General features: G+C 32.8%; 1 protein-coding gene across 1 annotated transcript in view; it reads left to right on the plus strand.

The window, feature by feature from the left end:
• LOC111706097 (uncharacterized) overlaps positions 1-17,616 on the plus strand; it is a gene marked incomplete at its 3' end in the record, with an annotated part of 42,527 nt that overhangs the window by 14,647 nt on the left and 10,264 nt on the right. The window contains exons 7-21 of the mRNA XM_023478863.1: positions 220-282; positions 559-602; positions 2,794-2,898; positions 3,266-3,376; positions 4,208-4,307; positions 7,032-7,149; positions 8,560-8,627; positions 9,001-9,077; positions 9,765-9,817; positions 11,375-11,438; positions 12,490-12,563; positions 13,725-13,769; positions 14,195-14,243; positions 14,297-14,401; positions 15,793-15,855. Of these exons, the coding sequence (XP_023334631.1) occupies positions 220-282; positions 559-602; positions 2,794-2,898; positions 3,266-3,376; positions 4,208-4,307; positions 7,032-7,149; positions 8,560-8,627; positions 9,001-9,077; positions 9,765-9,817; positions 11,375-11,438; positions 12,490-12,563; positions 13,725-13,769; positions 14,195-14,243; positions 14,297-14,401; positions 15,793-15,855 (1,139 nt within the window). The remainder of the gene's footprint in view (positions 1-219; positions 283-558; positions 603-2,793; positions 2,899-3,265; positions 3,377-4,207; positions 4,308-7,031; positions 7,150-8,559; positions 8,628-9,000; positions 9,078-9,764; positions 9,818-11,374; positions 11,439-12,489; positions 12,564-13,724; positions 13,770-14,194; positions 14,244-14,296; positions 14,402-15,792; positions 15,856-17,616) is intronic.

The raw sequence follows: 17,616 nt of genomic DNA on the forward strand, positions 1-17,616 counted from the left end.
AGTGTCCCACATCATATTAGATTTGGTAATGCCTCTCAGTTGCGATTTTCGGGACTAATCAGAAAATTTAAAGATAATGAATCGATTAAAAAAGTCTATAACGTTAATATAAAGTTTTTCCAGTGTTATGTGCATATTTTGGCGCAAAAGCTTGTAGATAATCCGATATGATATGGGACTTTCTGCATAATGATAATTTTGAGAATATTGTTTGTTTAGTTTAGCAACTATTCCACGCCTGCCTGTCTTAACTTACAACCAAAACCATCAGCTTCTTGCCAGGTACTTCACTGTCTACCTGTCTACCTGTCTACCTGTCTACCTGTATTCCTGTCTACCTGTCTACCTGTCTTTCTGTCTACCTGTCTACCTGTCTAAATGTCTACCTGTCAACCTGTCTACCTGTCTACCTGTCTACCTGTCTACCTGTCTACCTGTCTTCTTGTGTACCTGTCTACATGTCTTCCTGTCTACCTGTCTACCTGTCTACCTGACTAAATGTCTACCGGTTGTCCAACTGTCTACCTGTCAACCTGTCTACTATTATATTTATCCAAGGTTGCAGGATGGGCTGTAACAACCCAGGGTCAGGAATCATTGAGGTAAAAATTTTATTGTAAATCCTAAAATAGAGTTTTTCGAACATTCCTGGTAAATATGAAAATGTCGTCTTCATTATCAAAGATCCCCGAAACAGGAATAAATGTTTTCAAAATTAAGTATCAGATCATAAAAAAAATATTATGAAATATCAACTATATACGAATGCATCGAAAAATTATCGATGATTATTGGTTGTAATATCTGAATGATTTGTTTGGGATTAAATTGATTATTTTACGATCCGAGTTGAATGTTGCAACTTTTGAATTTATATGGACGCTACGTTTTTCGGTATGAGTATTTTTTAGTCAATTTTCTCCTTATAGACGTAGCAGATAGAAGTAAGATTAGAAGCGAACAAAAGCGCTTATTTTTCGCCGTAAGCATTTATCCCCTTTAAGCACGTTATGTAAGATTTTTATAAACGGTAATCAACAATTCGGTTTTTTTTACCTGCAAGTTGTGGCTTTCGATCACAGTTTGGATTTTTTAACACATTTTTTCATACATTTGTGTCAGCGGGTGTGGGTGCAGAAAATACTATAAAATTAAGAGGGAACCGACACATCCTGCCCTGGTTAGTTCAGAGTGTCATATAATGTAGAGCATCCTGTATCCAGCTATTGACAACTTTTCGTTGACGGGGAAATTCGTTAATTTTTTATGCCACCCCAATTCCTGAATCAAAATACTGAGAACCTTCAGAGAACCTTACATTTGATGTTAATCACACGAAAGGTTCTATAAGTATATTTAATTTAAAAAAGATGCATATTTTAGTAAACATTAACGGATATCTGTATCTATTTGCATCATTTTTAGAATTTTCACAATTTGAAAAAAATTCTTATTTTTCAGCAATTTAATAAAATAGATAGAAATTTTAATATCGGAATAGTTTTTCATAATCTGATTCATCTTTTCCATCATATTCTTCGGGAAAATGCTAGAGAGAAGAAATTCAAACTGAAATAGATTTTGAAAATCTAAATTTCATTTTAAAGGGATTGCAGTGAAAATTTCAAGTAAATCTCCATTTAAAAGAAAGGTGGTATCCCTGTTTCACAACTGGTAAAAATAGAATGAGATATCTATGTTCATTTATAACTTTAAAAATAGTTATTTTCAATTGTAATGTGCATTTGATGTTGGTACATAGCAATTATTTTAATCCGCTTGAAAATCAAACTTAAGATTTCTGACGTGTGTACACTGCACAGTGCACAATTCCTATGTTTCATGTTGATTAACTATTCTAAATCATATCTTGAGTCCAACGACGTATTCCTTTATAAAAGACATCGGAAGAATTTTTAAAATGTCGTCAAAGAATTTTTTACTTGGTTTTGCGGCTGAGAATTTGAAAAAGATGAAGAATAAATTAGCACTAACTATATAAACTATATTTTAAGGTTATTTTATTTACTTTTAGAAAAATATAAATTTAGAACAATTTTCATTTCCGATAAGAAGCTGTACTTTCAGCACAGAAATTTTGATTGTGTTTTATTAAATTTAACATATATCTAGCTGTAAAGCTGCTAGCGGAAAACTTTGTCAGCTTGGGAAGTTACAAGACAGATTTAAATTCAAATTCAAGAGGACATTATATAAATTCTTCCGATGTCTTTTTATAAATGAGTTTTACTGATGAAATTTTTTTCATAGCATTTTGGATGTACAGGGTGTCCCACGAAACATGACAGTATGCAGGACGACTTGAATGTCGTCTTGATTTTTGATATAATTTGCTGCGTTTATTTGTCAACCTAATTTTAGAAGTAAATTTCTAGAGATAATAATCACAAAATTTCCCTTGTCCTGCCATTTCCAAAATGTGGTCTGCCTTTTTTGTGCTTTCAATATTGCCCGAGATATGAAGAATTTCGTTCAGATTTCGACAATTTTGCTTTTATTTAACAAAATTGAAATCTGAACCAAACTCTTTATATCTCAGGTAATATTGAAAGCACAAAAAACGCAGACCACTTTTTGGAAATGCCAGGGCTAGGAGAATTATGTGATAATTGTTTCAAGAATCATACATGTTAAAGTAGATAGAAGACTAAATGTCACAAATAAATTCAAATACCAAAGACGACTTTCAAGTCGTCTTCCTATTGTCATGTTTCGTGGGACACCCTGTATGTGCCTCATTATCCCTTGAGAGCTTATGGTTTAAATATTTAGGTCAGCAGTTGTGGGCCATGAAGTACACTTGAAGAGCACTCAGTCCTGCACCGGTGAATCTACTGGAATACTAGATTCAGGCAAACTTATATGCTCGTCAGAAAGGTATCTATCTATCTATCTATCTATCTATCTATCTATCTATCTATCTATCTATCTATCTATCTATCTATCTATCTATCTATCTATCTATCTATCTATTTAACTATCTATCTGATTATCTCAGGGAGTAAGGAATAGAAGGGAGATACAACTGACGCGGTTCGCCCTACCATATGATTTTACATGCTTGCAGACGGTACTCCATTTGTATAAGAAATATTCAGAATAGGTTATTGTATACGCAGTAAATAATCATATGGTAGGGCGAACCGCGTCAGTTATATCTCCCTTTTATTCCTTACTCCCTGGATTATCTATCAATATATCTATCTATCTGATTATCTACCAATATATCTATCTATCTATCTAGGTGTAACAGGTTTGTATCTGGTCCTGTATTTTGTGGATCAGGATCAAGCTATGAGTTGACCGGTCTTCCCGGCTCAAGTTCAAGTTGGTGTACTGCAGGGGCATATACTAGGTACCTTAGATCTGAGTCGGGGGTAAGGTGGGGAGGGTTTGTTTATATTTAACTGTGACGTATTGGGAATGTTAAGAAACTTGTTTTTGCAAACTAGCTGAGGGGCCCGGCGTTGCCCGTGAATTTATTTTTAATTTGAAAACAAAAATTAATTTTTCAAGAAGAAAACGAATTTCTATCATTTTAAGACTATGTTATCCCCGTGAACTCTTGGATTCCCTAAAAATTTTAGTCAATTTGGTTCAGTTTGGACAGCTATAGGTAACATATATACAAATATATATATGAGCGAAGAGCTTTATTATATTATATAGATAGATAAACAGTTCTAAAATAATGATTTCACAAACCCGGCTTCCCACTCCTCCACCCACAAAAATTGTTTACAATCTTTAGGTAACAGTGAACAGTGAAAAGTGAACATCCCGAATCTTATTTTATATCTGATATTGTATCCATACTTAGGGTTGTACATTTCATTAGCTGGAGGCAAAAATAGGAATGGATATTTTACCCATATAATAAAGATTTGGATAAAGAATTAATATTTTATTCATATTAAGGGTTGCACACTACAGTAGCTGGATACAGAATTGATATTGCATTCATATTAAGGGTTGCACACTACAGTAGCTGGATACAGAATTGATATTGTATTCATATTAAGGTTTGCACACTTCAGCAGCTGGATACAGAATTGATATTGTATTTCTTATTAAGGGTTGCACAATGCACACTACAGTAGCTGGATACAGAATTGATATTGTATCCATATTAAGGGTTGCACACTATAGTAGCTGGATACAGAATTGATATTGTATTCATATTTAGGGTTGCACACTACAGCAGCTGGATACAGAAAACAATGGCGTATCTAGATTCTGATTATGTATCCCTTGAAGCTGATATTGTTGAGAATGATGAAGATCAGGTAAAAACCCAACCTCGGCATAATTCTCTTGCTCCTCAATCTACATAGATACAACCACCCTAAAGTTAATTCATCCAGGCTAGACCAAGGTTGTATAAATAGGTTACCCTCGATTCGCTCCAAATGTACAGAAAATGTCGTCCCTAGGTTGATACATACCTAATATGACGTCACTGATTATAGAGGCGAGAGTGACGTCATATTAGGTATTTATCTTGGGAGACGACATTTTCCGTGTGTTGGAACTTGGATTGCATCGAGAGTAACCAACCTTAGTATACAACCTTGGGCTAGACCAAGCTAAGGAAGTCATGTACTTAGTTCAGAGTATCAGGTTTATACCGTACAACTACCTTAGACTGGCTGAGCCCGAAATTTAAAAGAGTATCGTTGAACGAAACTCCCGGGTTTCCTTTTTGGGGTCTTATTATTTGTGTAGATTTTTATTTAAGAGATTCGAAAAAATGGTAAAATATGATGAAACTAAATAAAACAATATTTCAAAACAAAAATATCGTATCCACAAAACTGGTTAAACCCATTTGTGAAACCCGGGTTACAAAACTGGTTTTCAGAACGATACCCTGTCTTAAGTTTTGGGCTCTGAGCCCAAAACTTAAGACCGGGTATCGTTACGAAAACCAGTTTTAAAACCCGGGTTTCACGAATGTGGTTTATAGGCAATATTTTTTAAGGGAACATTTTTTTTAAGTTTGTTTACATTCTCCATTTGTGTCAAATCTCTTAAATCAAAATCTTCACAAATATTAAGACCCCAAAAAGGAAACTCGGGAGTTTCGTTCAATGATACTACAGAGCCCAAAACTTAAGACAGGGTATCATTATAAAAACCAGTTTTGAAACCCGGGTTTCATTAATGGGGTTAGGCAGTTTTGTGGATATTAATATTTTTGTTATGAAATATTATTTTATTTAGTTTCTTCATATTTTCCAGTTTTTAGAACCTCTTAAATCAAAATCTACACAAATATTAAGACCCCAAAAAGGAAACTCGAGAGTTTCGTTCAACAATACTCTTTTAAATTTCGGGCTCAGGGTTTATACTTGCTTTCAATTGTTTTTAATCGCGCTCATAAAGTATTGCCCCAATGTGTCATATTCTTAAGTTCCATGTTACAATCTCTCTCTGTAATTTGGCGAGCAGTTTTTACAGTACGTCTTCAATTTAAGATTAAGCAAGTTGAGTTAATAAATATGATTTATAAATATCTTGGCCAGTCTTTGCAACAACACCTTCAAGCGGACATTTTTAATTAAATCTTAATCAGCACATTGCACGTTGTAAGTTCGCACCTACCTCTGACGTTCATCCGCAGTCCGAAGAATGTAGATAATCATCATTTTCTAATTTAAAATCTCAGAAAATATAATCTCAAAAATCGTTTATTATTACTTAAAGTGTCTCTCCATGGAAAGATGGCAATGTCTGATTCGGAACTGTTCCCGTCTGGTCAAGTATGAATAAGATGGCAAAATAATTATAATTTAAAAAAACGATTATTTTTAATTGCGGTTCCTCTAAAAAAGTGACTTAAGTGCAGCAGTAAAACATATTGGAATTATCAGAATTATTCACTTTAAACCTAGACACATTATTAATCAAATAAATGTTTTAAGGGTTATTGTTGTGAATAGGGCATTAGCATCTTTGTATGGAGGGTCACTTGAAATTAGGGATGTTAACGATTTCATTTTTCAGAAAACGATCGTTTCGTTATGAAAACGACGATGAAAAATCGAAATCGTAGCGATCGTTTTTAAAACGATCGTTTTTTTTAAAGTTCGTTTATTAAAAATGGTCGTTTTTAAACGATCGTTTTTATGAAATTCGTCGTTTCGTTAACGATTAAAACATAGTTTTCTTTAGTTTTATGAAAACAAATCCTTAGATTTAGCTGAATAAAAATTGTACCCTAAATAATAAGCCTAAAGGGAATGGAAGCGTATATTTTAGTGACTCTCCGCACAAAGATGACAATGCCCGATTTACAAGGGTTCTCTTGAAACCTTCATCTGATCAAAAATGTGGAAGATATTGTTATTTTCTATTTCAAGGGTACCTATATAAATCGGGTATGGTCATCTTTGTATAAAGAGGTTCACTTAGAATTACGCTTACAGTCCCTTTATCTGTTCACAGTTATTTAAAACATCAATTATATGGATTAGAAATAACTATGCAATGTTCTTGCTCGGTAGACAAATGATTTTAAAAAATCGTTTATTGTTTGAAAACTAACAAAGACTTTATTTAGCTACGAATATTACTATTTAGGGACAGGGGCGGATACAGAACAGTGCCCTTTTTGATTGCCCCCCACCCCCTCCTGTAAAAAATCCCTGCAACCGATTAATTGATACTTGTATCTATTAATTTTGTTTTGAATAATTAAATTAGGGTCTTAAATAACAAATTTGCCGCTATCAGATTAATACTAGACACTGTAACAATAGCCCATAAGTACCACCAGAGTACAGTCTATTCTTTTATTTATACAAATTAACCATTTTTCTTTAATTAACAAAACATTACCTAATCGAGAGGGGGATTAACTACATTTTGTCTTAGAATAGAAAAATAATCATTTTTAAAGAAAGAAATTTCGTTATTTTAACAAACTAAAATGTAAAGTTTTCTAATAACCATGATTAAGTTGAACAACCTTTTAATCTTTGTGTTAAAACTAATTAAAAAATAATTAGGCCGAGGGTGAAGGAGAGTTCGCCTGCGCTAATGACCCTTGCGGCGAGGGCGCTAGTTGCTGGAACGGTCAAGAGGGGTCATTCTTGTGTACCTGCGATACTAAATCTCTTCCTAAAGGTAAACTCCTCATTTTGAAGGGGGTCGTAAACGTTCAAACAACATTTTTTTGTCTAAAAAGTAACATTGTTGATTTTCACAAAACTGTGGACTATTTTGTATAATTCATCATGCAGTTGTTAACCTTTAAAAACCATCATATTTTTTTTGTCTAAAACTATTGTTTTTAAAAATAGTTTTGACTAATTGTTATATTTTTAAAACAGGCTGACGTATTAAAAAAAACGTAAATTTTCTCACTAGCTCTTATATTTTTTTAAGAGGCTGTTTACAACTGAACAAAACATATATTTTTTTGTCTAAAAATGTTGTTTTTTTTTGACTAACTGTTACATTTTTTAAAGGGAGTGTTCGCGAAAAATGAAAGCAGGTATAGGCTTAATGCGATAAAAAAGCGCTTTTGATCGCTACTAATCTTACTTCTATCTGTTGCGGTCTATAAGGAGAAAATTGTTAAAAACGACTAATACCTATAGTCATCGATTATCTTTCGCCACATTTGTATATAGTTGATTTTTCATAATATGTTTTAATTGTTATGATCTGAGAGTTACTTATAAAAACATTTATTCCTGTTTCGAGGATTTTTGGCAATGAAGACGACATTTTCATATTTTCCAGGAATGTTCGAAAACAAGTTGTAAGCTAAATATTATTTTAAAAAATAAAATCAAAACACATTATGAAAATTCAACTATTTCAAATGTGGCGAAAGATGATCGATGACTGTAGATTGTAATATCTGAATGATTTGTTTGAAATTAAATAGATTTTTTTACGGTCTAAGTCGTATGTTGATCTTTCTGAATTTGTATGGACACTACGTTCTTCGGTATTAGTCGTTTTAAACAATTTTCTCCTTATAGACGCAACAGAAGTAAGATTAGTAGCGATCAAAAGCGCCTTTTTATCGCATTAAGCCTATACACCCTTTCATTTTTCGCGAACACTCCCTTTAAAGAGACTTTTTAGTATTGACATATGTAAAAAAATGTGTTTTTTATGTTTAAAGATTATTTTTTTCACAACATACTGACAATACATTTTTTAAACAGACTGAATTGACATATTTAAAAATACACATAATACACAGATTCTTTTTTTTTTAGCTTAGGATCAAAACTAAATCTATCTAATCTATCTAATATATTTAATCTATCTAATCTATCTAATTTATCTAAACAATCTAATCTATCAAATCTATCGAATCTATCTAATCTATCTAAACAACCTAATCAATCTAATCTATCTAATTGATGTTACGGATTGTCCAATGTCCTTATGTAAAATCACAATAAAAATTTTTCGATAATTCTGGTCAGACATAGTATTCCTTCCAATAAAAGAAATTAGGGAACTAAAAGAGAGCCGAGGAAAGTGAGCAATCTCTTTAATTTTCTTTTTCTCCAGGAAACCCATACAGGAAGTGTGTTCAGTGTGTTTATACAAACGATTGTCCAAGTGGTCAAGAATGCAAGGTAACTATTGTCTAGTGTTTAATGTCTAATGTCTAGTGTCTAGTGTCTAGTGTCTAGCGTCTAGTGTCTAGTGTCTACTGTCTAGCGTCTAGTGTCTAGTGTCTAGTGTCTAGTGTCTAGTGTCTAGTGTCTAGTGTCTAGTGTCTAGATAGTGTCTAGTGTTTAGTGTCTAGTGTCTAGTGTCTAGTGTCTAGTGTCTAGTGTCCAGTGTCTAGTGTCTAGTGACTAGTTTCTAGTTTCTAGTTTCTAGTTTCTAGTGTCTAGTATCGACTAGTACCTAGTTTTTTTGTGTCAAATGTCTAATGTATATTGTCTAGTGTCTAGTGTCAAATCTCTAATGTATGGTGTTCAGTGTTTAATGTTAACTGTTTAGGATGAGAAATGTACCGGCCAAGATGAAAAGGTTCCGGACGAATTCGTCCAAGTTGGAAATAATTACTATATAATCAGGAAAAAATCAATTTAGAAAATATTTTTCCAAAAATCTTTGAGATTGTTTGAAATGTAATATTTTCAAGATATAAGAAACAATTTACAAAGTTCAGATGGAGAAATTTATTTGAAAGGAAATATTAATGTTTAATTCAACTTCCTTCAAATGAAAAAGTTTGTATTTCAAAAAAGAAAACCTTTGAAGATAAAATTTCAAACAGATTAAAATTAATAATTTTAAAGTTTAGCTATTAACTGTTTTTATTTGTTTTAAACGAGATAATTCTAGAAAATAATAGTTATATACACTTAAAAGAATCCAATACACTTTTTTCGTCTTCGAAGAAAATGGCGCGGAGCCGTACACAGTATTGGGAACTCCCAACTCAAAGCTACGCAAACCAAGTGCTCCCACGACCTGTGAAAGTGAAAGAACGAATTTTTAAGAAACGTTTGTAATTTTATTAAACTGGTTTTGTTGCAGTAAATATCCAAGCAATCAATATGAATATTGTTTTCTTATTAATCATTCCCTTTCTTGCATGTGTACAAATGTGTTCACGATTCAAAGCTGAGCTGTCCCTGGATTCTTTATTATATTTTCCTTCCACTGCAGTACACATATTAGACGCATCAGATTTATGGCGGTTCCTATTTCTTGGGTTCACGTATTTCCGTCATTGATTAATTGATTAATGTTCATAGTGATGATTCTCTACCTTGGCTTCAAGCACAATATTACTGTATGAACAAACAAGGTTTGTTGTACAGTTGTACAGTTATACAGTTGTACAGTTATTTGTTGTACAGCTGGACAGTTGTACAGTTGTACAGTTGTACATTTGTACATTTGTACAGCTGTATAGTTATACAGTTGTACTGTCGGACAGTTGGACAGTTGGACAGTTGAAAGTTAGAAAGTTGGACATTTGGACAGTTGGACAGTTGGACAGTTGGACAGTGGACAGTTGGACAGTTGGACAGTTGGACAGTTGGACAGTTGGACAGTTGGACAGTTGGACAGCTGGACACTTGCACAGTTGCACAGTTGCACAGTTGCACAGTTGCACAATTGCACAGTTACACAGTTGCACAGTTGCACAATTGAACAGTTGCACAGTTGCACAGTTGCACAGTTGCACAGTTGCACAGTTGCACAATTGCACAGTTGAACAGTTGCACAGTTGCAAAGTTGCACAATTGCACAGTTTCACAGTTTCACAGTTTTTAATTTTTATAAATTAAACTTTGATGAATAACTTTTTCTTGATTCTAACTTTATAGAATTTCTGGATATTTATGCTTTATTTAAAAATAAGTTCTGGAAAAAGATTATTTTTGATTGATTGATAATCGTTTATATCTATATATCTTTAATTTGAAATTTAATCAGTTTATTAAGAATCCATCTTATAATTGTAGATTTAGCCTCACCATAACGTTTCGCCTTACTTGAAATGTTTATGTACAGATGGATATAGATTATGTACTGTATATAGTTTATGTATTGTATATAGTTTATGTATTGTATATAGTTTATGAACTGATGTATATAGATTATGTACTGTATATAGTTTATGTATTGTATATAGTTTATGTACTGATGTATATAGTTCATGTACTGTATATAGTTTATGTATTGTATTTAGTTTATATATTGTATATAGTTTATGTACTGATGTATATAGATTATGTACTGTATATAGTTTATGTATTGTATATAGTTTATGCACTGATGTATATAGATTATGTACTGTATATAGTTTATGTATTGTATATAGTTTATGTACTGATGTATATAGTTTATGTACTGTATATAGTTTATGTATTGTATATAGTTTATGTATTGTATATAGTTTATGTATTGTATATAACCTGAAAGATATATATGTATAGTGTATACATTCTTAAGGGGAAAAATATATACAGGATCTCTCTGAAAAATGTGTGTTCAGGCTTTTTAGTCTATTGAACATCATTGTTTTGTGTTGAAAAGTGCTTTTCGTCAGTACAATACCTATCAATGAGGGGGGGTCGTGGATGAAACATTTTTCTCTAAAATGCCGTTTTAACCTTTAAAATTAGGCATAATATTCGAAAATGTGCTCGGTCTCATTTCCGAAGATATGAATTGCCTTCAAAATGTACTTGAAAATGTACTTGAAAATGTACTTGAAAATGTACCTGAAAACCATAATTTTTCTGATCCAGGGGGGGGGAAGTCCTTATAGCCCCCCCCCCTGTGTATGCCTCTGAGTATATAGATCTTCATTCATATTTTATATTTTTATTTGATTAAAATTCCCTGTGTTAAGGTCATCTGGTGGAACTAGTCAACAAACAGAAAACAGACGAACTTCAAGCTTATCTTATTTCAAGGTAATAAGTTAAGAACAGCTCGATCGGCCACTGTATCGTTCCCACCTCCGCCGCCGCCGGCCGGTCGATAGCCAATTGGATTCAGTATCCTGTTGTACAACGTGAAATGTGTTATATACTGTAAAACGTATTTCGTGATTCTGTTGTATAATATGAACTGTGAATAATATCCTATTTTGCATTGGAAACATTGGTCCATACGGCATAAAGAAAATAAATCCCACTGGGGTTTTATGCTCCAATGCATTAAAAAAAAACCAAGGATTAGGCATAATTTACCTGATGAATATTTATGTCTACTTGAACGTCTCTTTCCCCCCCCCCTTCTTTCCTTCCAAAATTCAACTCACTCCTCCACTTCTCTGTAGACTTAGTAATTGATCAAATTTAATCAAATCTGAACTAAAGAAACACAATGAAAGGATTTTTTATAATAACATAGTTTGTTGTATTTTGTGTTCTATTCAGGTTTGCTGTATAAAATGTATAATCCTATTTGGAAGGATTAAAGGATCATTATCATATATTTATACTGTGTTAAATTATAAAAATGTCAGAGAATAGTGATTTCCCAACAGTTATTTTGGAGACCTAAGCTAATCATTTCTTAACCATGGTAAACAAGACTAAGTTGAACAATTGGGTTAGAATTTGTAATTTCAAATAAGGGAGCAGTCCCTTTTTGCAGAATTAAAGGATTCCCTAGATTATTGAATATTGAGTTTAAAATGGATTGATTGATTCATATTTACTTCACCGTGATCTAAAATGTGTATTAGCACACTTGGCCGAGCTGTACATTCAGTTATACAATGTACATGTGTAGGACTTCACAAATTTATATGTACATGAGTAGACCATGCAAAGGCAAAGGTAATGCGACACAATTTAAAAACTGATGCTGTCTGGATCTCTGCGAAATGGCTTGCATCACACAGACATAAAAATCTAATTTTGAGATGTTTAGTGCATAATGACATAATGGTTTTGTGTGCATTGTGCATTGTGCATTGTACATTGTACAGGGAAAACATATTTTTTTATATTTTAGACACGGAGGACAAGACTTCTGGGTTGGGGCTTCAGACCTAGATGCTGAGGGGACATTTAGATGGTTCTATTCAGGTGGATATTGATAATAGAGGGTTGTAGCAAATATCGTGTAAACATTATATTCTGTAAACCTGCAGTACGTTGTACATTATTAACAATTTATATTGTATACCTATACATAATTACATTATTCATTGAAGCTGTGTTTCAATTGAATACGTAGCATGATTAGATTAAATCATGTGATATACTTAAATTACACTACAAACATGTGTGGAGGTGGCCCAACTGCGTTAATCTATTCTCGCTAATCTTATAAATATATACGTACATTAAACTTTAACTGTCTTATTAATATCCATTGGATGACCGATTTCAAACTGCTCTCTCTATATATAAACAGTTTCTTTTTTATTCTTTATTTAGATGGTGATAGGATAGATTTTCTTACAGTTTAACAACAGATGAATGTGTGAGGAGAGTTTAAAAGAGTGTCATCTAGTAAGGAAGAAAACAAAGTATGTCTACATCAGCATCCATAGTTGGTTTAGGCCTTCCTGAAACTATGCTCATGGGGTCCAGGCATATAGATTCAAACATGCTTTAAGGCGTGCGCGTAACAATTGGAAAACAATTTGAAATGTACATTCTCTATACAGTAAAAAATGGGAATAGATCAAATGCCTAATTTCAAAACGACTGTGTGGTAAATATGTAATATGATTGTCTTAATCATATGATACAGATAACAATGTATGAATTGTAATAATTATGTCTATTCATGTTAACTTGTTACATAAGATATTTAAATAAAGTCAGTTATATAAAGTAACTCTGTACTCATTATCATTTGGTATCGATATATATAGCTTGTTGATAGCTGGGCTTGTGTCCTTCTGTAGCATTTAGACCACTGAAACCTTGTGTTGATATGTAACCAGGTTGAATTGTCCCCAGTATTTGGGATCGATATATATAGCTTGTTGATAGCTAGGCTTGTGTCCTTGTGTAGAATTTAGAGCACTAATTTGATAGTTTGTTGTATAGCTACGCTTGTGTCTCTGTGTGGCATTTAGAGCCAGGTGGGTTGTGTCCTGTTTGATAATAGCAAATAATAATAATAATAATAATAATAATAATAATAATAATAATAATAATAATAACAAAAACAATAATAAAAATTAGTTAAAGTATTTCCCTTGTTATTAGAGGATTAATATTATATGATTCCAGGAGCTGAGTTCTCTAAGGAGCTCTGGGCGGACCAACAAACCAAAAGTAAGATTTAGTAATAAAAAAAAATTGTAATATTACGGCACAGTTTTTGGTTCACTTCCTACTAGTTAAATTGCACCCATGAACCATTCACCGCTAAATGAAATATTTGTATTTGATTGTGTTCTTCCTAAGTTTGCTTTTATAACATTGTGAAAAATCTGTGGAATTTACTTTTAAAACAAAAAGTGTTTTCTTTTCAACAAGTATTTTACTAATTCAAATAACCATTGATTAATTAACAATACACACAGAACACTAGATATCGTCTTTTCAAGATTTAGGGTTTTTTCGTTCACAATAACCCTGAGGCCGAGGCCCAAATTAGTTACCCGCATAATCTTTAACTGTCTTGTAATTTAACTCGGAATTCTGTCTCAGGGCTATTGAAATAATATTCAATACTTTAATTAATATTTCTTTCCCAGACTCATCTCACCATTGTGTAAAGTTGAATGAAGACCAAGTTAAGTTCAGGTAATTCTTATTTTCACAGTATACTGTACAGCTTTGAAATTTTTATATTTTAGCGCATTTTCGTGTGATGCCCCGCAACATTATGTGTGTGAGTATATGCCTGATATCTACCTTCCAGCTGGAGAAAATGGACTCTCACATGCAGAAGGCAGAGCAAGGTATACAAAAGGACCCATAAAACAAGAGATTAAGAAGACGACATTAAAGTAATCTTACGTGTATTTGATGTTCTTATCAAGCAAATTGTTTTATCAGTAATATGAAAATTAACTCTGTCTATGTACATTGCACAGTGTCTGGGATTTATGCTCATTGGATTATTCAAATCAAAATCAAAACTTAAGCTTGACAGTCGTCTTCCTATTCCACAGGTTCATGCGTTCCAATGTAGTTTTCCTATTTTTTATAATTTGATGATCATTTTGATTTAACAATTATGTTTAAGGAAAGGAACTGAAACTTGTTTAAACTCTATCTATTTTATTATTTATTTTTGCTACAAAACTATAATCTCAAATATTTCAGGTGTTTTAATACACTCAACCCAAATATTTCAGGAGTTTTGATACACTCAACCCAAATATTTCAGAAGTTTTGATACACTCAACCCAAATATTTCAGGAGTTTTGATACACTTAACCCAAATATTTCAGGTGTTTTAATACACTCAACCCAAATATTTCAGGAGTTTTGATACACTCAACCCAAATATTTCAGAAGTTTTGATACACTCAACCCAAATATTTCAGGAGTTTTGATACACTTAGCTCAAATATTTAAGGAGTTTTGATACACTCAACCCAAATATTTCAGGAGTTTTGATACACTCAACCCAAATATTTCAGGAGTTTTGATACACACAACCTAAATATTTTAGGAGTTTTGATACACTCAACCCAAATCTTTCAGGAGTTTTGATACACTCAACCCAAATATTTCAGCAGTTTTGATACACTCAACACAAATATTTCAGGAGTTTTGATACACTCAACCCAAATATTTCAGGAGTTTTGATACACTCAACCCAAATATTTCAGAAGTTTTGATACACTCAACCCAAATATTTCAGGAGTTTTGATACACTTAGCTCAAATATTTAAGGAGTTTTGATACACTCAACCCAAATATTTCAGGAGTTTTGATACACTCAACCCAAATATTTCAGGAGTTTTGATACACTCAACCCAAATATTTCAGGAGTTTTGATACACACAACCTAAATATTTTAGGAGTTTTGATACACTCAACCCAAATCTTTCAGGAGTTTTGATACACTCAACCCAAATATTTCAGCAGTTTTGATACACTCAACACAAATATTTCAGGAGTTTTGATACACTCAACCCAAATATTTTAGGAGATTTGATACACTCAACCCAAATATTTTAGGAGTTTTGATACAATCAACCCAGATATTTCAGGAGTTTTTATACACTCAACCCAAATATTTCAGGAGTTTTGATACACTCAACCCAAATATTTCAGGAGTTTTGATTCACTCAACCCAACTATTTCAGGAGTTTTGATACACTCAATCCAAATATTTCAGGAGTTTTGATACACTCAACCCAAATGCTCATCACTCGCAGATATGTGGTCGGAAATTCGTCAGGTTAAACTTTTTTTAAAGAATTAATTCTGAGATTTAAAGAGACTGTTCGTGCATTTTAAGGTGACCCTCCAAACAAAGATGGCAATGCCCGATTACAAGACTTTTAAAAGCTTTGTCTGGTCAAGTATAAATTAAATATATTTAGATATCAACGCGCGATTATAAGTTTAAAACTGATTATTTTCATTTGTGGATTATCTACAAAATTGGCTTACGCATTTCTACTCTTGGAAAATATTTAGGAATTATCAAAATTGAACACTTTTAAACTTAGAAAAACGACAATTTTTTTCCACATTATTGATCAGATAAACTAACCCTCTACTGAAGGGTCACTTATAATTACGATTATAGTCCTTTTCAGGAGTTAAAACTCCTTTTAGGAGTTTAAACCCATGTTCAGGAGTTAAAACTCATTTTCAGGAGTTAAAACTCCTTTTCAAGAGTGCAAACGCCTTTCAGGAGTTTAAACTCATTTTCAGGAGTTCAAACTCATTTTCAGGAGTTCAAACTACTTTTCAATTTAAATGTTTGCTCAGCGAGGGAGGGGGTGCAGGGCCGCCACGAGCCCCGCAAATGACGTGTGACGACCCTTAAACCCTAGAATAGATATTATAGAAGTAATAAATAACATATTTGAAAGAAGATATTTAATCTTTAAATAGTTATGAAGTGTTTTCTTGAACATCCAAAAAACATTGCATTACTATTTAAATATTAATTTTTTTTCTAAAAATTTTTATACATTACTTCTATAATATCCATTCTAAGGGATAGGGGTAGCCCCACGTCATTTAAATACTTATCTGCTAGTCCAAAAGGTTGGAGACCATTTCTGGGGCTCATGGCATCCCTGCACAACTCCCTAGTACTAGCACAGTATGTGACTAAATGCGAGACACTATATGATGGTGATGATCTTACAGGTAAGGAGTCCTACTCTCTTCTGAACTTTCTTCTAAACTTCCATTGCCAGTCTGTGAATTTGGAAATATCTCCACATTTATCACAATCATATAGAGAGAGTTCAAACAATTAATTCCTTTACACAAAACATTATTAAGCCCTGACATTGTAGGATCAACAACAATCCTACAAGGGGTGCTTAAGGATTCTTCCCTGAAAACAGATCTCCACAAGAAATAATGTCTGATCTCAGCACTCATGATCATTTTTTGAATTTCTGCATCTAGACTCTTAAGAGGCACTACAAATCCTTTCTCAGCAACCTCACAATGAAACTTTACTGTAGCAGCCCTTACTTCAGGAGCCTTTCTTCTCTGTTGTTCAAACGCTTTCAGAGCCATTCTCTCATTAAAATTACTATTCCACAACTTCTTCAGGATGGGAATAGAATCACAACGAAACGGAAATCTACTAAAAGTAGTCTTCTTCTCCAAATCAATATCAATCGATTTATTAATTATTTCTTCTTTCATGATTTCTTGGATAGAAACCTCTCTGGTCTTATATCCAGCTTTACAAGCTTCACAACCAGCACATCTTGCACAGCTATATGTGATTTTAGAACCAATATCTTCTTCCTCTTCAAATCTTCTCTCTAACGCTTTAGGTTTAAGTGGTTTAGTAACACCTAAGCTATACGACAATTTATCACAAGTTTCCTCACTAAAACTATCGAGATTAGCATTAAAGATGCCGATATCTTTATCTACAAGAAAACTAGAGTTCAGATTATTGGCATTAAGTATGCGATTATCATCACTTACAAGATCAGAATCAAGTTGATCAATAACCTTG

Source organism: Eurytemora carolleeae, unplaced genomic scaffold (assembly GCF_000591075.1).
Source record: "Eurytemora carolleeae unplaced genomic scaffold, Eaff_2.0 scaffold712, whole genome shotgun sequence".
NCBI classification, from domain to species: Eukaryota; Metazoa; Arthropoda; class Copepoda; order Calanoida; family Temoridae; genus Eurytemora; species Eurytemora carolleeae.